Raw genomic sequence first — 23,618 nt, 5'->3', positions numbered from 1 at the left:
AATAAATATGAGTAGCATTCAAACTGAACATTCTGGAAAGGCCCCAGTGTAAATCAGTAAGTGGCTTTTTCAGCCCACCATGTTTGGCCTCTCAGGGGTGAGCCGAAAGCAACAAGACTGCCCAGCGTGCCTGTCTGACAGCCCGACTCTGTCTTCACGTACATGTCAACGGAATCAGTTCTTGTGGGCCTAGGACTTGTCTTGATTTCTTTTGCTGCCACATCTGCTTCGCCCTCCTATAAAAGCAGAAATGAGAGAGATTTAACATAGCGTGCCTGTAAGACAAATTCTCCAGCAAAAGAGAAAAAGGCGAAAGATCAAGAATTTGGATGACACATAACCCAAGGAATCTACCAAACACAGAAATGTGAGGTGCTTCAATTCAGTCACTTAAACGGAATGGAAGTTTATCCCTCCCTCAACCTGCATGCCCCGTCAGGATTATAAATATCCAGACGAAGACGAGAAGGCCCGGCTCCTCTCATTCAGCACAGTCATCCTGGCCCCACATACAGGAAAGCTTATCTCCTCTCTCTCTCTCTCTCTCTCTCTCGTTGGCAGTTACCTTCTCTACAAGTTAAGGTCACACACAGCTAATGAGAATTCCACATACTTTTCCCACATACTCCTTCAAAACGCAAAATGTGGGACTTCCCTGGTAGTATAGTGGTTAAGAATCTACCTGCCAATACAGGACACGGGTTCAATCCCTGGTCCGGAAAAATTTCACATGTTACAGAGCAACTGGGCACATGTACCACAACCACTGAGCTCATGCACCTATAGCTTATGTTCCGCAACAGGAGAAGCCACTGCAATGAGAAGAATAGCTCCCACTCGCTGCAAGTAGAGAAAGCCTGTGCACAACCACAAAGACCCAGAGCAGCCAGAAATAAACAAATAAATCTGAAAAAATAAAAAAAATAAAATGCAAAATGCTAGAACTTGCTGAAGCCACTTGGAAAGAAGGCTGTCTTCTGTGGGCAAGGCTCACAGGGTGAAAGGCTGGCTCCCATTTGAAGTTCATCTGCTTTTTGGGCCACTTAGGGAGCAGTGGGGGCTAAGACCACTTCAACGATTTGAAAGACATTTCTAGTCCAGTGAGCTAGTGGAAAAATACAGAGGTGGTTCTAGATAGTTCTGTATGCGCACACTGTTCTTAAGTCTTGGGCAGTGTTTTTCTGTTCATAGGAGCAAGGCAAGAAAAACATGTTTACACTAGAAATAACTGTCATTCATCAGTGAGGGGGAACATTATGGTAACCATGCACCCCAAAGAAAGAAGCCTCATTTGGAAACTTCTGATACGCTCCTTGGACTTCCTGAATTTTATCAGTTATTTGCAGAAGGTGAAAGCTCTTTGATCAATGTTTTCATAATCTTTGCTCATGTGCAGAATGAGTGCTCTGACACAGGGTACTTCCTGATTAGTATTTTCTCTTGACCTCAGCCCCTAGTCATCTAAAATTTCTGAGAGGCATGGGGGGCAGGGTTATTAAGAGCCATTTTTCACTTCTGTTCATCTTTATGATAACGTAAAGCGAGTCATGCTCTGGTATTTCAGACACATCCAGTAGTTGAGCTTTCTGTAAGGTGCACTTCACCCTGCCTCACCCCCACTTGTCTACATGTAGGGTTTTCTTTTCCAGACACACAGTTAAGCTCTCTTCCTGTATCAGACGTGTGCTCTGACAAAGCTGGACTGACTGTACAGTGAAAGATTGGACCCTCTTGTGCTTATCTCCCTCAATCTGTACTCCATTTTTTTTTCTAGTAGCAAAGAAGGATGTTTCCCTTCTAGCAGGACTGCCCACACACCAGCTACCCGTCGACACATGCTTCCCATCAGAACAGGCCGGCCTGTGCTGCCTCACCCAGCTTGCTTCATTTGGGGCTGGACATAAAAGCCAGTAAGATAATGTTGGCTTCAGAATCTGTTCTTGGCGCTTCCCTAGCAACTGCTGTTGGAGGGGAGGGAGAAGCCGGGTATCCCCCGGGGCTACAACCAGAGCACCTCTGCTCTTGCTTTTCTCCACTTCTTATTTTTAATATACCTACGTTCCTCGTAAGACTTTGTCTGAAAAGAGGGTTCTATGATTAGTAAGTGGCGAGCCTTTTGATTTTACTGCATCTGATCATGATTCTGCTTACCTAAGTGAAATGCTGAACACAGCTTTGAAACCTGGGCTGAACAAGTTTATACCTTTTTTTTTTCCCTCTTTTTAGGTCAGATAAATTATTCAGGATGTACTGGGGGGAAAAAAGGACTATCTCTTCAGTCATAAAAGGTAATCAGTATTTTCCATTTCAGCTGTGATAGCCACAAGCATGATGTTTTCTATTTATGCTGACTACGCTGAAATTTCCCCACTGTTTGGTTTTCCCGTGTTGAAAGGAAGCAGTGATATTTCTAGCAGTTGTCTAGGTGAGGTTTTGTAACTTGCTTAAGACAAAACCAAAACCAACACACTTACAGCCATCCTGATTTCAACAAAGGAGTCTTCAGAGGAGCCGCCTAAGTTCAGCTTGAGTTGCAATTCAGACACGATGCCCAGCAGATCTGCCTTTTCAGCTTGGAGGCGTGCCACCTGGGTCTTCAGCTGTTCCACTTCTTGTTCCACTTCTGCCTTGGGGACCTTAGGGTCCCCAATGATGTCCTGGAGACAATGCAGAGCAAAGTGAATGAATGAATCAAGCCAAGGACTCGGCCATCAAACTCGCGTGCCTCTATGCCTACTGGTAAGACAGCTGTGCTTTACAGTAGGGAATTCTAGTTTTTCCTTGGCAATTTATTTTGACATACCATTTACAATGGAAAAATTTACTTTGTTGTGTGAAAATAATAGGAAGTTAAAATAAACTCATGACAAGCAAGGTTTCCTCAACATGCTGAAAGAAATAATCTGATCATCACAAAAATAACCAACCAGACTTTGGCAATGGTTGACTAGTAAACTGCAAACCCAAATCCCAGAAAATAAGGATAAAGAACTGCCACAACTCAACCTCTTGCTTTTTCCTTTTTTCTCCTTCCACCTCTTCTCTCCTCATACTTGTCATTTCTCCTTAGAAGCCAAAGCATGAAGAGCATGACAGTACAGTGATGGCAAAACACAGTGAAAGGTCCAAAATCCTCCCAGGCATGTAGGTTGGTTGTTACAATATTCTATGCTGGTGTTTTAAGGTTGCTAAAGGTAAATCTGGTGAGAAATAAGAAAACTGAAAATTCAGAGGCTGGTACCAAGGGTGGAAAATTAATTTTGGCCTCTGTAAACATTAATGGGCTTCCCTTGATAAACTAATAAACATTAATATTTTCCTAATGTCGAGCGCCTGTTGTGTTCATCCTGTTGCAATTACCACATATGACAAAGTCATAAAAGAAAGAGCTTGCTGACATGTGTTGTTTTTACTTGGGAGAAGGGAGAACAGACTCTAGTCTGCACTCTGCTAATCAGAGCATGTGTTGCCTTGAACAGATTCCCTTAATGTCTTGGCTTCAGTTTTCTTGGATCAGAAAGACTTGGTACTATGCGGTCTCTGTGGTCTCATCCAGCTGTGGCCTTCTTGGCCTGCTGATTTCTTCCCTCATGGGTTTATGGAAATATGTATACTTGAGATTGCCAGAAGACTGCATCATTGAAAATTCACCCACCCACCTGCTCACCCACATACACACACAGATACCCTCTGACAGATTTCATGAGGAATGGTAAACAGGCCCAAGACTCATAGTAGAACCAAAAAATTATCAGAAAGGTATGTGTGTGGACCATAAACCAGCTAGTCCGTGAAGTGTTAAGATACTGAGGGCTAGGTAGTAATTGGGACATGGAAGTGCCCCTCACACTGGTAGAACCATGCTCTGCCTTTATCTGGACCATCCCCTTGCTAGGAAACTCTCACAGGCTTTGGGAAAAAGCAACTCATAAAACTGAAGAGTTAGGTCTGCAAGGAAAAGTTCAAAGCTTGTGCAATCTCTCCTGCTAATGATTCAGACCACAGAAATATACATTTAAAGGCATAAAAATGAAAAAAAGGAAAGGTATTGCCTAGCTGGAACCAGGAAGCAAGTAGGGAAGGGGAAGACTACGCCCTGTGAGAAACCTTCACATCCATCCTCTTGACCTTCCTGAGAACACTGAGCGGAACACTGAGTGGAATGGACTTTGAAAAACCATCTTTCCACAAAAGAAGGAAATAGAGTTTTAAACAAGTGTCTGAGGACCAGGGATATAAGGCCATGACTCTTGAGTCTCAGAAGTCAGGTTAATTTTCTTTTTTGCAATTGTGTGGATCTCTTCTTTATCCTTGGGCTTCCCTGGTGGCTCAGACAGTAAAGAATCTGCCTGCAATGCAGGAGACCCGTATTTGATTCATCGGTCAGGAAGATCCCCTGGAGGAGGGAATGACAACCCACTCCAGTATTCTTGGGTGGAGAATTCTATGGAGCCTGGTCGGACAGAGGAGCTTACAGGGCATGAGGTTGCAAAGAGTCGGACATTACTGAATGACTAACACTTAATTATCCTTGCGAAATTATGGACCTGCAAAACACCTTGTGAGGCGACACTTAAAATTTCTCTTCATTTCACTGTTAAGGCTCTGTCCATCATCTTTCTGGACGAAACTCCCAGGGTTTATTCTCTGGAATCTCAAGCCCAACTAAATTATTTCTGTCTTTCATCACTTTTTGAGCACTTAGCATTGATTAGCCTTCGGGAAACAACAATTTCCCTTTTTCCGTGTTTCTATTGTGTTGGAAATGTACCCAGGCTGATATGTCATTTTATAATACAAAGCAAGTCTAATGACCTTTGCCTAGCAATCTGTAGTTAAAAGTCAAAAAGGATTCTTTAGACATATGTATACCTATGGTGGCTTCCCAGGTGGCACTAGTGATAAGGAACCTGGCTGCCAATGCAGGAGATGTAAAAGATGTGGGTTCAATCCCTGGGGAAGATCCTCTGGAGAAGGAAATAGCAACCCATTCCAGTACTCTTGCCTATAGAATCCCATGGACAGAGGAGCCTGGCGAGCTACAGTCCATAGGGTCGCAAAGAGTCGGACAGGACTGAAGTGACTTCAGTTCAATTCAGTCACTCAGTCGTGTCCAACTCTTTGCGACCCCATGGACTGCAGCACACCAGGCTTCCCTGTCCATCACCAACTCCTGGAGCTTGCTCAAATTCATGGCCATTGAGTCGGTGACTTACCACTGCACAAACCTATGGCTGATTCATACCGATGTATGTCAGAAACTAACACAATATTGTAAAGCAATTATCCTTCAATTAAAAATGAATGGAAAAAAAAAAAAGGATTCTTTAGAGATCACCATGATGTCTGCGAAAAGTGAAGTCGATCAGTCGTTTTTGACTCTTTGCAACTGCATGGACTATAGCCCACCAGGCTTCTCTGTCCATGGGATTTTCCAGGCAAGAGTACTGGAGTAAATTGCCATTTCCTTCTCCAGGGGATCTTCCCGACCCGGGGATGGGACCCGGGTCTCTTGCACTGCAGGCAGACGCTTTACCATCTGAGCCACCAGGTCTGTAATTCAGTGAAATCAGGACAGAATCAGTCATACCGCAGCCTCACCCTGAGGACTGAAAGGCAGATGTCAGTGGAAACTTCCTGCTCCCTTTCCTGTGCCTCACAGAACACAGGGGCAACCCTAATGGCTTGAGGGGCTGGGGGAGGGGTGCCCGCAGAAGCAGCAGCAAAGACAGGTCAGGGTGAGTAAGAGGTCTTGAGAGCCTCAGTAAATCAGGAAGATAAGAGGCTAAATTAAAAATGAACAAACACCTCAAGTGGTCCATGAAACAAAAATTAAGAGAGGTAAGGGGCAGGTGGGGGCCTGGGAGGCACAGCTTGTAGAGAAAAAAACTGATGACCACGGGTTTTGAAGAATCCTGTGTCTCTTTGTACCAAGGACTCATTTCTGAGTCCTGCCTATAGTTTGCTTCAACAGAGCCTCTACACTAAAAGAAGCTGTCCAGAGCTCCAGCTTCCGATCTCAACTTCTTCCAGTATTGGGACCTTTCTGGAAAATCTACAGGACTTTTCATTCACATCTTTGATATCCGTTCTCAAGGGTATCAAAGCACATTTCTCAGGTTCTTTGAGTTAGTGGAAATGTGGCGACCTTACAGTCTCATATCACACAATAATACCTGTCAAACCATTTTTCAAAAGCAAATGTAAAATACAAAGTGAGGAATCTATTGTAGATGGAGAGAAAGGACAAAGTCAATAAGTGAAAATTCTGAGAGACAGATTTTAAAAATGTAATTCTATATCAAGGACTAAAGTTCAACATTTGAATGGTTCCAGGCAGGTCTTTCTGTACTATCTATAATGAACACAAAATACTGATTTATAGCCATAACATTCTTTGACTATAATCAATAAGGTCAAAGTTTGATCCATTTCTTTTCTTCACCAGAGACTGCACATGACCCTTAAAATTGCAACCAATCTTCTCATCACTCTTCTTTCAAGATAATGCCAGCATCTAGCTGGAACTGAAAGTTTTGATCTCGAAATCTAAACAAGTAAGATCCCACTGCAAATATGAACATAATAAAATTACAACTGATCAGTCACAACTGATCAGTCCACTCACCTCGAATGCCCTTTCAGTTTTCCCTGTTAGTTTTCCGAGTTCTTGCTTCAGTTTTTCATTTTCAAGGCTCAGTGCTGTTAAGCGCTCTTTGGCTTCTTTGCTCTGAGTCTCAAAATAAAGGCGTTCTTCCTTCTGCTTCTCTGTCCAAGCTGAAAGCTCTTCAAATCGCCCTTTCATAGCTTGGTTATTTAGCTTCATGGCTTCTGCATGGGGTTCAGGGGGAGAGTGTCAAAACACCAGGGGACGGGACTTAGGGTCATGAAGAGAACCTCCCCATAGATCACCTCACCACGTAGCTCTGAACCTCAAAATGCCAGGGTTGGCCTGGGCTCCAGGGTCAGCTGGAAAGACTACATAGCAAAATGAGTAGTTTCTGCTTTCAAACAGGACTAGGAGGTCTAATGTCACCGACTGCCCTCAAGAGTCTCAAGAATATAAAATTGATTTTATTGATTTATTTCAACAAAATGTCTATTAATAACTAGCTAGGCTGAGGTCCATCACTCCTGGATTCCAACACTGGTTCTGCCAAAAGCATTGCTGGAGATATTAGAATCCCTTCTATTAAGGTAATATTTAGGACTAACTCTGTAATAATAGCAGCCTTTTTATTTTCCCTTTTAAATTTAGGGCTAAATGTCATTCTGCCATTTCCCAGAGATACATAATTTTATTCTTACCTGTATCCAAAAGTAAACAATGGGAATAGCTTTAGCCTTGCTCTTGTTTAGTCACTAAGTCGTGTCCAACTCTTTCGGACTATAGCCCACCAGGCTTCTCTATCCATGGGATTCTCCAGGCAAGAATACTGGAGTGGGTTGCCATTCCCTTCTCCAGGGGATTGTCCTGACCCGGGGATCAAACCCATGTCTCCTGCATTGGCAGGCGGATTCTTTACCACTGAGCCCCCTGGGAAGCAGTTTTAGTCTTACTAAGAGCTAATCCTGTGCCCTATCTCTCCCCAGGGAACCAGGTGCAGACAAAGGGATTCACCTACAAGCTATTACCAAAGGACTGTGTCTCCAAAGGCCGTGGGTGAATGGAGAAACATGGGGCTAGGTGTTGCTTACCTTTCAGCTGATGGTTCTCGATTAGAAGCTCTCTCATCTGCTGCAGCAGCTCATGTGGGGTGAACGTGTCCAGGTTTGGGTGAGCCAGATTGGGGGGTCCATTTCCTGTGGTTTCACTGGGGCTGTCCCCCTTCTCAGTCAGGCAGCTAAGCGGTTGGTGGGACATGGTAGCTGTTCCTATAGAAAAATCACAAACTGAAAATATAACCATCTCCTTCTGCATTGGGTCCCCAGGAGTCCACAAACCCATGTGCAAGTCCTAATAAGTATTCTAGAAGGGGCTGACTTTCTTTCCCATTACATTTTGAACAACCTTGATTCTTCCGTTCAAACAAGAAAGATACATCCTTGCTTCAGTCTGTATGTACATGTCTGTGCATAAGGATATATAAAGGGGTACAGTGAGGAGGTGGACGATGGAGGAGGAAAGAGATGGGAATAATATCAAGATGGTAAGAAATCCTAACAAGAGGTGTTTAAGAGGGTTTCTGTGTATGTATCTGCAGATGTGGGCAAAGTATTACGAAGTTGATTTTTTCCCAGAAAAATGTTTTAAGCTCAAATCTCCATATTTTGGGTGAACTGTATGGTATGTGAATTATATCTCAATAATTAAATGTTACAGAATCTCCATATTTTATATCTCATATTTTTGGCTAAGAGGAAGGGGAGAACTAACATATTTTAGATAATTACTATGTGGTCAATCATCACACCAGAGTGTCAAGTTCTAATCCTCACTAAAACTCAACTAAATGGATATTTCCTGGGTGACAGAGCTGAATTCATGGAGCTCATCCAAGGTCACTTAATGAAAGGCACAATCGAGCATTAAGGATGATTCTAAAACCCAGCCTATCATACAATGAAGGTACTACTGAAATATCTAGGCTTTCATAGTTTACGTTTGCAAATCACGCTAAAAAGACTAAGAAAATCTTGCTCAGTTGTTGTATATTCTGAGACTATTTTAAGCATATAATTTGTAAAGGGGTCACTGTGGCCACAAATAAAATGCAGGGTTAGTTGCTCAGTCGTGTCCAACTCTCTGTGACCCTAGGGACTGTAGCCTGCCAGGCTCCTCTGTCCATGCGATTCGCCAGGCAAGACTACTGGAGTGTGTATGCCCTTCCTATAAATAAGATAGATGGGTATATCCCAGTTGTATTTCTGTACGGCCTACTACACTTCAGCAGGCACAGAAATCAAAGACTGTGGGCAAATGTTTTCATTTCCACATTTCACAAAGATGATGATTCGTCTTTTCATGAGGCACTGCAGGGTCACTGGAAGCTGACGGGAGAGAAGTGCTCTCTCATCTAGCACTGTCATAGCCTCTGGGTGAGTGCCCTAGATGAGCATGGAAGGCTGCCCCATTCAACTTACCCAAAGTTCAGATTCTACTTCACCCATCCATCCTGCACTACCAGCAATCTTAAATAACTAAGGCTTCCAGAAGCCTTTTTTTCCCTACTTCTTAGCAACGAATTGCTTACAAACAGGTTTCTTACTACTAACTTACATTGTCACTGTGTCCCAAGAACCGTGGCCCTGTAAGTAGCTCCCACACGTGCCAAAGGAACCTGGCACTGCTGGCAGGAGGGCCAAGTACAAACGACTGTTTCTCTAAGAGACTACCAGGGACACTTTGGTTATGGTTTTTGTTAAGTTCCTCAGTGTGTGAGGGGAGAAGCCGGGGAAAGTACCAGCTATTAGTGCTTGTACATGAATGCAACAAACCCTCGGAGGGCAGAGCACCGCTTCCTCCCCACGCTGGCAGGAGGCAATTCCTGGGCTCTCTGGAGCCCTCCCAGAACTGAGAGCCTGCTGACCTGCTCTCGGTCTAAAGGCACCTATAGGATTAGAGACGGTGCCAGATACCTGTAGGATTAGAGATGGTGCTACTACTGAGGTGAGAGCGGGCCCTGGCACTGGTGGCCTGCTGACTTCTCTAGAGCAGCCAGCACAGGAAAGGCAGCCTTGGACTTCTTTAATGAGGATGGCGATTCTATGAAGTGTTAAACATGGATAAAGCATTCTAAGTCTTTTGAAAGCAGCTGTGTTTTACATATCCTGATTATTTAGAAAGAGGTACACCGCTAAAGTGTAATGTCTCTTGGCATGAGATTACCAGAAGACACTGCTTTCGTTTTCCCCAATAAAATTATTTGGGTTATTTTGCATAAAATAATTTGGACGATAATAATTTGGAAAAAGCCAGTTTCTGGCTTTCCATAAAACTCACTTTTTCACAGAACTATGCTGGAGCTGAAATTTCATAAAAATGGATTTTTACTAAATAAAAAGTGCTCCTATCTATTTTGCAGAGAATTCTAAATACCTGACAAGGCAAAATCTTTGTAACATGCTTTATTCACTTGTCAATATTAAGTTTCCTCAAGTTTTCAAGGATTAGACTATACTTTTCAAAAGTAAAAGGAAACATTTAACAGACTAAAAAAATATCTAAAGCAGAGGGAAAGATGAGGAGAGGGGATGCATGAAGAGAAGGGAGGAGAGAGGAGGGAAGGGAAGGGAAGGGGAAGAGGTACGGTTCCTTTAGATACTTTTCATCCTTGACTTTTTGTTATATCTCCACCAAAACAACCATAACAATGAAAACCAGTTCTACTTACCAACTTTCTGGTTGCCCAGGTTTTAATAGGGCATGAGGAAATAAAGAAAAAGCAGGGTTATAATAAGGAAGACAATACAAAAACAGACTGGAAGACACTAACTAGATGTGTGACCTTGAGAAGACCTCCTGCAATGATTTACTGACTTGTCTAGCAAATGATAATCATTATGGCTGCTTCCAGCTCAAAAGAGCTGTAAAAAGTATTCTTAAGGTTCTATCAAGATCACGGTCTAGTTCCCACTGTCCAACACATATATCCCAGTACCCTCATGGCCATGCTGCCCTCTCTCACTTACACAAATGTCCGTCCCAATTATAGTGAATTCTTTGTTATGCAGCATTGCTAGAAAAAAATTATTTGGTTATTTAAACATCATAGCAATAAGAAGTTAGCATAAATGCCAAACATAAGCATATAAATACTGTAACCAAACTTTTGCTAAGAGCAATTTAATTGATTTTTGGTGACTCAAAGTGCATTTTATGATTTTAAATATTTGGGGGGCCATCATCACAAGCTATCACAATACAGCGTATGTGTGAAATGTCTACTGGTAGAATGCCAGTTAGAGAAAGCTGAATTCTCTAAATGTTTAGCATCTCCTTGAACTACTTTCAATTGAGAAAATGCAGATAGGTTATAAATCCTTAAATCCTTGCACACAAACATCCTCAAAGGTAATGGAAACTGGACCTAAGCCATTTACTGCAAGGTTCTGCCTGTTTAGTAACTGAATTTCTCATAGAAACCCAACCAATCTGAATCAGAAATGCATCATTTCTAGGCAGAAGGGCAAATTAATAATTAAGCGTGGATATGTCAAGATTTCACCAATAAGGAAGAATGGGAACTACCTGGAAGGTGCAAATCAAAAATAAAATCTCTAGATTTTATTGCCAAACTTGTTATTTGAATTCCTGATTATAATAATCCTTCTTAATTCCAGAGGTCAAGTAATTATAGCAGTGACTTGGCTTTATAGGCATGAGCTTGCACTGCATTCCTGAGTTGGTCTTAAAAATGGCCCAGCCCAACTTCTTATCTGATGCAAGAATGTCCTGCTGGTTTCCATGGCAGATGGGCATATAGACCAGGCTTGAATGACTTCAACGACAGAAAAAATAGGCACATGACCTTAGCAAGCAACTGCCCATTCTATTCCAGGATGGCTGTGACTGCCAGAAAGTCATTTTGTATCCAACAAAAATCTGCTTATACTCACCCACTGGACATTGGACTAGCAAGAATAATACAGACTAAACCCATGCCCTTACCCTGGTGTGGCTGATTCTCTGAATTTGCTAAGTACTCCCAGGTTCACCCCTCACATGCAAAAATTAGTTTTAAACAGTGAAAACCTATTTCCTGACCATAGAGAATAGCTGGCTATTGGCAGATTCTGGTTTGGCTTTTCAAGGGGATTGAGTAACATTCCAAGATTGCACCAACAAAATTCATCACAATCCTGGAAAAAGAACTCAAAGTACACATCCTATTAAGGGGCAAAAGAGGCCTTACCTTTCATGCCAGAAATGGTAGTCTGACTTTTGGACATACAGAAAATGGAAAAAGACTTAGCCTCATCTCCCAGGGCAGGAGCTACACTTGATGACGCCTATTTCCTCTTCCCGCGAATCTAATGGGTCACCCAGTCCTGTCACTCCCACTTCCTCTCAATCTCCACCAGTTTGGGTCAGGTCCTCTTGTCTTATCTGGCCTACAGCAATGTCGTCCTCCATAGAGGAAAGGGCTTTTGTCTATTCTGTTCACTGCATTGTCTCTAGCACCTAGAACAGTCCCAGAAACATATGGGGGTTCAACAAATAGATGCTGAATGAGTTTACATAGCTTCCTCCATTGTCTGACTCTTCTCTTTCCATTGCAGCCCCCACTACCTCCATGGTTTCTTCCCCAACACAAGAGCATCCTCCTACTTTCACCCTTCCCATACAGACAGAGCTCCAGCCCCAGAGCAAAACAAACACGGCTTTTCAGAGTCTGGCCCCCATTTACCCACCAGTACCATCTCCTGTCACCAACACCACTCATGCCTGGGGCACATTAGAGAGTTCACAGTTCCTAGCCTTTTGCTTTTCTATCCTTCCTCGAGATGCCTAGACTTGCTGTTACCCTGGCAAACATCTGCTGGACAGTTTAATGTCCAGCTCAAATAGCTATCTTATGTAAAAAAGACCTACACTTTTCTCTGAGTACCCAATAGTGCTTTATGTATTCCAGTCGCTTGGTTCTTTTATGCAAAGTAGTGTATTATCCCATGCCAGTCAACTTTCCCATCAAACCTAAGTCAAGATGTTTATTTTATTTTTCTTAGAGACTGGCACACTGAGAGCAGGCTCTCAGGAAACATTGGTTGAACTCAAATGAAACTATCAAGTTATGAGGTAAAAGCCTTACACTTGTAAAACACTTTCTGCTCAGTAGGCAACAAATCCAACATAACTAGTATTACGAGTTTTTCCTACAGTTTTCCAATGGCACTCATTTCCAGATTCTTGAACTAAACTTTTGAAAATCAGTACTATTTTAAAAACATCACTACAAAGGTATCTGGGTGCCATTTCACAACACATATTTCACCACTCAACCCATTTTCATACCTGTGTCAAAATGAAAAAGAAAACTTAATATAATTTTTTTCTGAGTGAAACATTTTATTTTCAAAACACAGTTTAATTTCCCTCTTTTCCTTTGAATTTACTACTCCATAAATTCCAAAGAACATACCAAACACTCCAAGTCTTTATTAAATTCAGAAAGAGTGAGGCTTGGAGAAGAGAAGACTTCTGTGCCTCTACCTAAGGTGGGGGATTGCATGGGAAGGTAAAAATAAAGTTTGATTTTTTTTTTTTTTTTGGTGTTTAGTCAGAGTCCACACCTAATATGCAACTTGTGGTCAGTTACTAAAAAAGAAAAAAATACTACACCTGGCCAGTCCCTTCCAAACTGGGCCTATCTTGGAGTGGGGGGAGGTGGCCAGGGCCCCCTTGCTCTTCTCTCCTTCAGTCAAGGAGCAAGCATGAGAGGTTCTTCTGTTAATAATTGTTGTTTAGGATTTCCCAGGCAAGGATACTGGAGTGAGTTGCCATTTCCTTCTCCAGAAACCTGCATCTCCTGCATTGCAGGAGGATTCTTTACCACGGAGTCACCAGGGAAACCCACTGCTAACAGTGCCGCTTGCTTAACGAGATAGATCCTAGGCTTTTGATGTTCAAAGTTTCGGTTTCCCACTTCATCCTTAAACAGTTCTGTGGCACATAATTTCCAACAACAGTTTTTCTGGTGGAGGAAGGAGCCTAGCTGGAACCTGAGTTACATTTTCTCTTAGTGATGCTTACTGCCTACTGCTTACACAACAGAAACAACCCCTCTGGGGTTCTCGCCTCAGCAAATATGCATATTCTCTACGTATGTATCTATACCTACACACATAAACACACACACAAGCTCCCCCGGACACAACGGTTTATGAAGATTCCTTTCAGCTGTTCAGTAAGTAATCCCATCACCTTAGAGAGCGGCCACTGGCTCTTCAGTGTACTGGGTCTTCTCGTGGAGCTAGTTTTTACGGCTTTCGAAGGCGTGTCCTTAACCCCTTCTCTTATAATGAGGAACCGACTGTATAATCATCCCCAATCTGCGGAAGGATGTCACCCTTAAACCACCTTCATGACCTACAGAGGAAGTCACCTACGGGCAGCCTGGCGGGTAAAAAAGGGGGAATGGCGCTTTGGGATGGACGCCCCTGCTGCCCTTTGGCACCAGGTCAGGATCGGCAGGGCCTGGAAACCCTCCTAGCGAGCGCCGCCGTTCCACTGGAGGAGACGCCCCACCCCTCGCCACCCATGTCCCTACCGGCTCCCGGTCGCAGGGAAGGGGGCTTCGGAACAGCTTCCAGGGCGGAAAGGGAGACCCTGCCCACCCCCCGCCCTGGCTCACCGGCGCCCGTGCTCCGGCCTCCCTCGGGTCACTGCTTCCTCGGCATGATGCCCGCTGGGAGAGGGCTCCGGACCCAGATGCAGGCGCCAACCAGGGACCGGCCAGGGCAGCGGCGGGGGTTGGGGAGCTTTAGGTTGATTTACGGCCTCGCGACCCCGCCCAGCGCTGCTCAGCTGACCGCCGCGCCAGCCTGCTCACCTCCGCCCGGGAATTTCCCAGGCCCCGCCCACCAGGGCCCGCCCCTCGGCAGGCAGTCCCCCGGCAGGCCGCCCCCTTAGGACCCGCCCCCGTAGGACCCGCCCCAGCGCTCCGCCCCTCCCTTTTCCTCCACCAGCCCACGTCCTCCCAATCCCAAGGCTCGCTCATGGTTAAGGCCCGACCCGGGTTAATGCGGACTGCGGCAAGGTGTTAGTGCTACGGCAGTGAAGGACGGGGTTAATTAAAGCAAACTGTTAAGTAAATGAAGTGTGAGCAATCGGTCGTCGTCGAAGAAGGTCCTTTTAGAAGTCGAGTCACAGGCGGTCGCTGCATCCCACCCAAAGAGGGAGATGAACCCTCAGTCTCTTGTTAAAGGGCTTACATTTAGATACAGTTAATTGAGCACCCACTTTGTTCCACCCGATTTTGCCCTTAAAACAGACTTTTAATTAAAAACAGAGCCAGCAGGATGTTTCTGAGGCTTTTGTTGCCGGGAAACAGGCCAACCGTTGACACTCAGAGGCTTCAAATGCTCCAGACAGGTGGGATTACTGGATTAACCTGGATTGTATCTGAAAAGCAGTGGTACTGATATACTGAACTAGAGGAGGGTGGATGCCTCTGGACAGGACAGAGTGAAATGGGAGGAAACAAGACACAGAAGGAGGGAGAGCACTGAAGGAGGGAGAGTCGCCCTGGTTTGCAAACTAAGCACTGCAAGAAGGGATTAGCAGGGGCGCAGACACAGGGGTCTGATCCCAAGGTCAGGCTCTCGGCCAAGCCAGTGCGGCCGGTTCTCCCGGTAACAGGCCTCCAGTGTAAAATAAGAAAACAAAAATTAAGGGAGAGAGGGCCTGGGGGCAGGTTTATGCCGAAGACCAAGAAAGACATCACAAGAGAGAATTTAGTTTATGAATGAAGTGGCTGACGTCGCTTAAATCAGCGGGATACCAAGCACACTGATGCACATCGAAGCTGCTCGCTGGTTAGAAGCGGGGGGAAAAAATAAAACAGACCAAAAAACCTCGAAGCACAACCCTAATCCAAATAGGAAAAGGGGAAATGCGCCCTCTCCTGGTATTTTGAAGGATTCAACTCCTCTATTTAGACAGCCTGCTCCAGGCCAGCTCTTCTTACTAGGCCCTTAACACCATCCTGAGATTTAACCCCCCGCTCAAGGTAGAAAGAAAGAAAGTCAAGTTGCTCAGTCGTGTCAGACTCTTTTGAGACCCCGTGGACTGTAGCCTACCAGGCCCCTCCCTACATGGGATTCTCCAGGCAAGAATACTAGAGTGGTTTGCCATTCCCATCTCCAGGGGATCTTCCTGACCCAGGGATTAAACCCAGGTCTCCCACATTGCAGGCAGATGCTTTACTCTCTGAGCTACCAGGGAAGCCCACTCAAGGTAGAGGGGACAAGCACATCAGGGCCTGCCCCACACCCAGTTCCAGACAGTCCCTATTGGGCTTGTTAGGGGCGAGTCAACTCTGGTGCCTTACTTCCATTATTTTAAATAGAATCCACCTGCAATGCAGGAATCCCAGGTTTGATCCCTGGGTGAAAAAGATCCCCTGGAGAAGAAAATGGCAACCCACTCCAGTATTCTTGTCAGGAAAATCCTATGGAGAGAGGAGCCTGGTGGGCTACTGTCCATGGGCTCCCAAAGAGTCCACACAACTTGGCAACTAAACCACCAAGGAGAGAGAAAATGAGTATCAGAGAATCTAATACTCATTAGAGGGGCAACGAGGGGATGGGATGGTGGGGGGGATGGCTGGTGGGGGTCGGTGTTATACACAAGACTGCCCCTAGTTGTAGAGTGTGATGGTTGAGAGTGGATGAGTTTCTGGTAGAGAAACTGATCAGAACCACTTGTTCCAGAAACATTGAGCACTTCCACCATATCATAGTTGTGTGACCCTGGATAAACTACCTAATCTTGCTGTGCTTCATTCTCTTTATCTGTAAAATGGGGCCTCTAATACAGGTCCAAAAATCCAAAGATCTGAGAATTCAATGCCTTCCCTAGTTCTTTTGGTGGCAAAACTGACCCAAACTAATGTAAAGTTATTGTCTATATTTGCACCACTTGATATGATTGTTTCATTGAAGGCACCTTATTTAGCTTGTATGAGATCTGTCTCAGAGTCTCTTGGGGAAATTATATTTCGTAAATTACGTGCACCTTATTATCTTGTAAAGTCCAAAAAATTCTGGATTCAGGAACAGCTTGCGCCAAGGGCTTTAAATACAGGATTTGGATATACAGAGCTTACTGCCTAATGTCACTGTGAGGATTAAGAGATAATACATGTAAAACACTCAGAACCATGCCTGATGCACAATGTGAGTTGCTATTCTTACTGCTGGGGCTAGAACCAACTCTGTTTCTTAGCCTAAGTAGTCCAGAGGGGTGCCTCCTTCCTCTCTCATGCTTCCATGAGTAGATAGAATCTGAGTGCAGCTAAGAAAACTGAAATTATGATATGCTTTCTGCTGTTCACTGATGTGGTTTTGTGGTAGGTGAATGCAAAGCAGTGTGGTAGGCTATTTAGTGAGATACTCATTTGTTTCATGCTTTCGATGCCCCTCCTTTTTGTTTGGAGAAGGCAGCTAATCACTTTGCGTTTCCTGTCACGGGGGTATTTGTGAGGTTCTTGGAAGATCAACTTTTCTCTTGTTTTTAGAGAAAAGCCCAACCCCAGTAAGTACATTGTCTACCCCAGGTGTCCTGGAGGGAGAGTGCAGAGAACCCAGGTGGGGTTGGGGGCTTTCATGGTGTTGTGGGGAAGAGTGAGTCCCCCAGAGTGGGAATTGGGTGGAGGCTGGTGGTCTTCTGAGCATCAAAGAGTGACGTCTCAACCTCTACAGTATTAGGACCATAGCCAGCTCTGGGAGTGACACAGCTGTATGAGGCATCTGTTGGACCCTGGAAACTGATCTCACAGCTTCAGCAGGTTCTGGAATCCAGGCTTGTCACTGGAGATAACAGAGTGACCTGCCTTCTCCTTAGTAGAAGCTTTATGGTAGATGGCGATGGTACCAGCATCGGTGGGCTGATCAAGTTAATGTGGGCTGAAGAATAACTGGCCCGAACTCCAGTGGATACCAAAGTCCTCTTGGATTGTTCCATGGCCCCGCAAAAGGAGAGCCTTCACTCAAGGCCTCCAAGATGTTCAAGAGTGGATTTTCCTACACTCCTACAGGGCCAGGGCTGGCTGGAGAGAAAGTAAAGATATATTACATTTTAATGCACGTCTGAGCTAGTGGTAGAAAAATATACACACTTGGGAACCAGATCCAAAGACTATCTAAATTATGATCTCCCTATACCTTGATTCCATATATATGAAATGTCAAGAAAGGGGCAGCATAGACACAAAGCACTTGTGGTTGCCTGGGGCTGGGAGTAGCTTTGACTGCAAATGAGCTTGAGGAAATTTTGAAGAGTTGATGGAAATATCCTAAAATTGGGTTGGTGAATGCAAAGGTTGGTAATGAGGATTGCACAGCTCTATTAGATTAAACATGATTGAATCGTACACTTACAATGGGTGAATTTTAAGGCATGTAATCCTATAGGAAATCAACCCTGAATACTCATTGGAAGGACTGATGCTGAAGCTGAAGCTCCAATACTTTGGCCACCTGATACAAAGAGCCAACTTATTGAAAAGACCCTGATGCTGGGAAAGATTGAAGGCAGGAGGAGAAGGGGCGACAGAGGATGAGATGGTTGGATGGCATCACTGACTCAATGAACATAAGTTTGAGCAGACTTTGTGAGATAGCGAAGGACAGGGAAGCCTGCTGTGCTGCAGTCCAGAGGGTCATAGAGTTGGACACAACTGGGCAACTGAACAATAACAAGTTATATCTTAACAAAGCTGTGAAAATAGCACCAAGGGAGTTCTTTGGTGATCCAGTGGTTAGGACTCTGATTTCACTGCTGAGGGCTTGAGTTGGGTCCCTGGTTGGGGGAACTAAGATCTTGCAAGCTGTGTGGTGTGGCCAAAAACAAACAAACAAACAAACAACCCACCAAAAATAATGCCAGAAGTAACTCATCATGCTGACTGGTAAATGTATACCCCTTCTGCTGTTGGGCCAGCATTGTAATGGCTATGTCAGTCATCTACTGTGTAACTGAGCTGAGTCTGAGTTTTGTTTGAGCTTTAGTTAGATTCAGTTCACCATTGGCTCCAAATATTCTGAGAATGAGTTCCTCCAAAAGTTCAACAGAATTACCATGTGACCCAGCAATTCCACTCCCAGGTATACACCCTGAAGAACTGGAAACAGGGACTCAAACAAGTGCATGTAAATGCCTCTAATAGGTTGCTTTCCTCTTACTGATACCTGGCATTGCAGTGTCTCCCAGGATGAGAAGCGAGGCTTCTGTTCATCAGAGCAGCCTCAGACAAGCATCTGGAGTACCAGGGCCAATAGCTCTGTTTTTGAAGAGCCAGAGCAAGTGTGTGTGTGTGGGGTGGGGGTGAGGGGGGTGTGGGGGGATGGGGGGTGGGGGGTGGGTCTATACTTCCTTCCTCTCCTTTGCCTCACAGCTCTAAACTTTGAAATAGTCAACTCCCTGGGAAGAGGCTGAGGGTTTATCTTTTAGGTGATCTTCAGTCCTCTGTGAACACTGAATAAGAAGACCATAGTTCAGTTCAGTTCAGTTCAGTTCAGTTGCTCAGTCGTGTCTGACACTTTGCGACCCCATGGACTACAGCATGCCAGGCTTCCCTGTCCATCACCAACTCCTGGAGCTTGCTCAAACTCATGTCCATCAAGTTAGTGATACCGTCCAACCATCTCATCCTCTGTCGTCCCCTTCTCCTCCCACCTTCAATCTTTCCCAGCATCAGGGTCTTTTCCAATGAGTCAGTTCTTCGCATCAGGTGGCCAAAGTATTGGAGTTTCAGCTTCAGCATCAGTCTTTCCAGTGAATATTCAGGACTTATTTCCTTTAGGATTGACTGGTTTGATGTCCTTGCAGTCCAAGGACCTTCAAGAGTCTTCTTCAACACCGATGAAGAAGATCATTGATGTTCAAAATGTTCATCATTGAGCATTTTGAACTATGTTCATCAACATGATGAAACTTGATGTTCAAAAACATCAATTCTTTGGCACTCAGCTATCTTTATAGCCCAACTCTCACATCCATATGAGAAAACCATAGCTTTGACTAGATGGACCTTTGCTGGCAAAGTAATGTCTCTGCTTTTTAATATGTTGTCCTCGTCTAACTCAGTGAAACTATGAGCCATGTTGTGTAGGGCTACCCAAGACAGACGGGTCATAGTGGAGAGTTCTGACAAAACGTGGTCCACTGGAGAAGGGAATGGCAAACCACTTCAGTATTCTTGCTTTGAGAACCCCATGAACAATATGAAAAGGCAGAAAGATATGACACTGAAAGATGAACTCCCCAGGTCAGTAGGTGCCCAATGTGCTACTGGAGAAGAGTAGAGAAATAACTCCAGAAAGAATGAAGAGACAGAGCCAAAGTGAAAACAGCGCCCAGTTGTGGATGTGACTGGTGATGGTCTGATGCTGCAAAGAACAATATTGCATAGGCACCTGGAATGTTAGGTACATGACCACAGTAACACTACTTATTAATTACGTCCTACTTCTTCTTGCTGTGTAAACACAGAAGCTGTCATAGTCCTTGCCATTTGATTTTCTAGCAAATCAAAGCAGAGCACAAAGGAACATTAAATTCTTGTTTCTTCATTTTGCTGTAAAGCTGCTAAGAATTCCTGGTGCAAATTTTTTTGTTAAAGTATTGATTACCCATCACTGTTGATGGAGGCTTCCTTCGTAGCTCAGTCAGTAAAAAATTGGCCTGCAATGCAGAAGCCGGCCTGCAGAGACCGCCTACAATGCAGGAGACCCTGGTTCAATTCCTGGGTCAGGAGGACCCCTGGAGAAGGAAATGGCAACCCACTCCAGTATTCTTACCTGAGAAATCCCATGGACAGAGAAGCCTGGTTGGCTACAGTTTATGGGGTCACAAGAGTCGGACACAACTTAGCAACTAAACCATTACAGTTGATTTGGGAAAATAATCACTATGAGATGCCACAATTCTTTGTAGTGGTCTGAAAAGCACTCCTGTTTTCTTTGTGTGCCTCAGTGAGAAATGGTTTGGTATCTCATTTTCTAGACAGTTTTTTGTTTTTGATTAAGTAATTCATCTGTCAGTATTGAAGCACATGATTTTTCTTGTTCTTATCTCCCTTATTTTTTCCAAAACAAGATGTCTTACTTCTCAGAAGAATGGTATGGTGGAGTGAGGGACACAGACCTGGGTGTCAGACTACATATTTTATATTATGTTTTAAATTATTGTTATATTCTATATTTATATTACACATTTCATATTATATATTCTACTATATTATATTAATATAATTATGCTATATATTATATAATATTTGCTTATGTTTATAGCATATACTTATATATTATACATATATAAGTATATAGCATATACTTATATATTACATATATTATATTATATATATATACACAAATATATTACAGAGGATGAGATAGTTGAATGGCATCACTGACTCAATGGGCATGAGCGTGAGCAAGCTCTGAGAGATGGTGAAGGACAGGGAAGCCTGGTGTGTTGCATCCATGGGGTTGGGCATGACTGAGTAACCGAACATTATCCTTATAGTATATATTCTATGTATGGTATATACTTATATATTACATATATACGTCATTTTGATTTTATGATTTGAAATATATATATATATGGAGAGAGAGAGAGGGAGAGAAAGAGAGGGGAAAATACTGACATTATGAATAATTGGCTCATACAATTATGGAGGCTGCTGTTGGTAAGCTGGAGGCTTACCACATGCAGGCTTGGGTGTGATAGAGACCTGATACTGTGATTCCAGGCTAAAAACTGGCAGGTTTGAGACCCATGAAGTTGTTATTTCAACTTGAACCTGAAGGAAGGAATAAAACTGATGCCCTAGCTCAAGGCAGGCAAACAGGAAGAATTCTTTCTTATTAAGGGGAGAGTTAGCCTCCAGTTCTAGTCAGGCCTTGAATAGATTGGGTGGGGCCCACCCACTTTAGAGAGGGCAATATGCTTTTTTTTAGATCAATTTAAATTTTAAATTGATCCCTAAACTCCTTTATGAAAACACCTAGAATAATGTTTTTCCAAATACCTGACTGAAGAAGGGAAAGGAAGTGGGAGATGGTAGAGATGAAAGATCATTAGGAATAGGAGACAGAGGGCAAGCTAGTTTCATTCACACTTGGCGTTGATGGCATAGGTTGTGGTTCCTTGCTGGATTCAGTTCTATCTACCCTCCTGAAAAAATGAGCCAGGGATGTCTGGATGATAGCTCTTTTTTTCCTCATCATAGATGACATGCACTGGATTGCATGCAGAACACCTGCTCCAACCTTCATGTACCGTTCTATGTATCCCTTGCCTCAAAAACACAAGCCTTGTTTCTTGTTTTGGGGGTTGCCTGGGATTTTTTTTTTTTTTGATTGTGAGATATCAGGAAGGGGCATATTTCCAGTGTAAGTTCAACAACAGCTTAACTGTTGCAAACGAAAAAAAGATGAGGAGGCAACTTCAGGGAGAAAAGGTTAATTATGGTTCTATAATCTTGTCCCCATAAATGTATGAACTATCACTGTGGCTGCCTTTTTATCCCTGTACTTCAGCACTTTTGGTTGTTATCTCTATGTATATAGAACCCGTTTATATGAGATTTCAGGAATGAATTGTCCTGTATGTGGGAATGCTTAAAGAGTACTTACAAAAAAATTTTCTCCTGATTCTTTTCTCTGCACTATGGAAAATGTTTTCAGGGCTGTCTAACAATACAGGGCAGTGATTTTTTTATTTTTTTGGTCACAATCCATTTCTAATAGAACAAACAGTACTTGCACTTTTCCTTGCTTGTTCACATGGCATGCTATGGTTGTTGTTCAGTCTCCAAGTCGTGTCCAACTCTTTGCGACCCCATGGACTGCAGCACCCTGGGCTGCCCTGTCCCTCACCATCTCTCAGAGTTTGCCCAAGTTCATGTCCATTGAATTGGTGATGCCATCCAACCATCTCACCCTCTGTCACCCTCTTCTCCTTCCGCCTTCAATCTTTCCCAGCATCAGGGTCTTTTCCAATGAGTTGGCTCTTCGCATCAGGTGGCCAAAGTACTGGAGCTTCAGCTTCAGCATCAGTCCTTCCAATGAATATTCAGGACTGAGTTCCTTTAGTTCAGACTGGTTTGATTTCCTTGCTGTCCAGAGGACTCTCAAGAATCTTCTCCAGCACCACGGTTTGAAAGCATCAGGATTTTGGCACTCAGCCTTCTTTATGGTCCAGCTCTCACATCTGTACATTACTACTGAAAAGTCCATAGCCTTGACTATACAGACCATTGTTGGCAAAGTGATGTCTTTGTTTTTTAATACACTGTGTAGGTTTTCACTGGAGAAGGAAATGGCAACCCACTCCAGTATTCTTGCCAGGAGAATGTTTTTCATAGCTTTCCTTCCAAGAAGCATTCTCTTTCTAATTTCAAGCCTGCAGTCACACTCTGCAGTGATTTTAGAGCCCAAGAAGAGGAAACTTGTCACTGCTTCCACCTTTTCCTCTTCTATTTGCCACAAAGTGATGGGGCTCAATGCCATGTTCTTAGGTTTTTTAATATTGAGTTTTAAGCTGGCTTTTTCACTCTCCTCTTTGTCACCCTCATCAAGAGGCTCTTTAGTTCCTCCTTGCTTTCTGCCATTAGAGTGGTATCATCTGCATATCTGAGGTCATTGATGTTTCTCCCAGCATGCTATTATTTTTATGTTAATTCAAACAAGACACTTAAGATAAAGATTTCATGCATTCATTCTGAAGCCTCCCCTCCTTTGGAGCATGCTGACCCTTGACTAGACTGTGGAAATGAACGTTGCATAAATGGTCATAGTATTTCCTTTGACCTGAATTTGGCCTTTTTATCTTTCTATTAAACAAAACCGTATACTTAGAGCATTGGTGAATGACCAAACAAATTGAGTTTCCCATCCATAAAAATCTATGTGGTGGTTTTGTAGAGTTACATGTTTCTCTACTTAAT

The 23,618-nt window shown here is 43.7% G+C and overlaps 1 protein-coding gene across 4 annotated transcripts in view; it reads right to left on the bottom strand.

Annotated features, from left to right (window-relative positions):
- The window catches only part of OPTN (optineurin), a 39,900-nt gene extending 25,343 nt beyond the window's left edge, over nt 1-14,557 (bottom strand). For all 4 annotated transcript variants that reach the window (XM_069547493.1, XM_069547494.1, XM_069547495.1 and 1 more), the window contains exons 1-5: nt 14,295-14,557; nt 7,699-7,875; nt 6,629-6,831; nt 2,475-2,657; nt 163-236 (exon numbers count right to left, since the gene is read on the bottom strand). In XM_069547493.1, the coding sequence (XP_069403594.1) occupies nt 163-236; nt 2,475-2,657; nt 6,629-6,831; nt 7,699-7,864 (626 nt within the window). In that variant the 5' untranslated portion in view covers nt 7,865-7,875; nt 14,295-14,557. The remainder of the gene's footprint in view (nt 1-162; nt 237-2,474; nt 2,658-6,628; nt 6,832-7,698; nt 7,876-14,294) is intronic.
- Between the last annotated feature and the right edge of the window lie 9,061 nt (nt 14,558-23,618).

This window comes from Ovis canadensis, chromosome 13, assembly GCF_042477335.2.
Source record: "Ovis canadensis isolate MfBH-ARS-UI-01 breed Bighorn chromosome 13, ARS-UI_OviCan_v2, whole genome shotgun sequence".
NCBI lineage: Eukaryota > Metazoa > Chordata > Mammalia > Artiodactyla > Bovidae > Ovis > Ovis canadensis.
The sequence above is the reverse complement of the archived record's forward strand: the minus strand, read 5'-3'. Positions and strand labels throughout refer to the sequence as shown.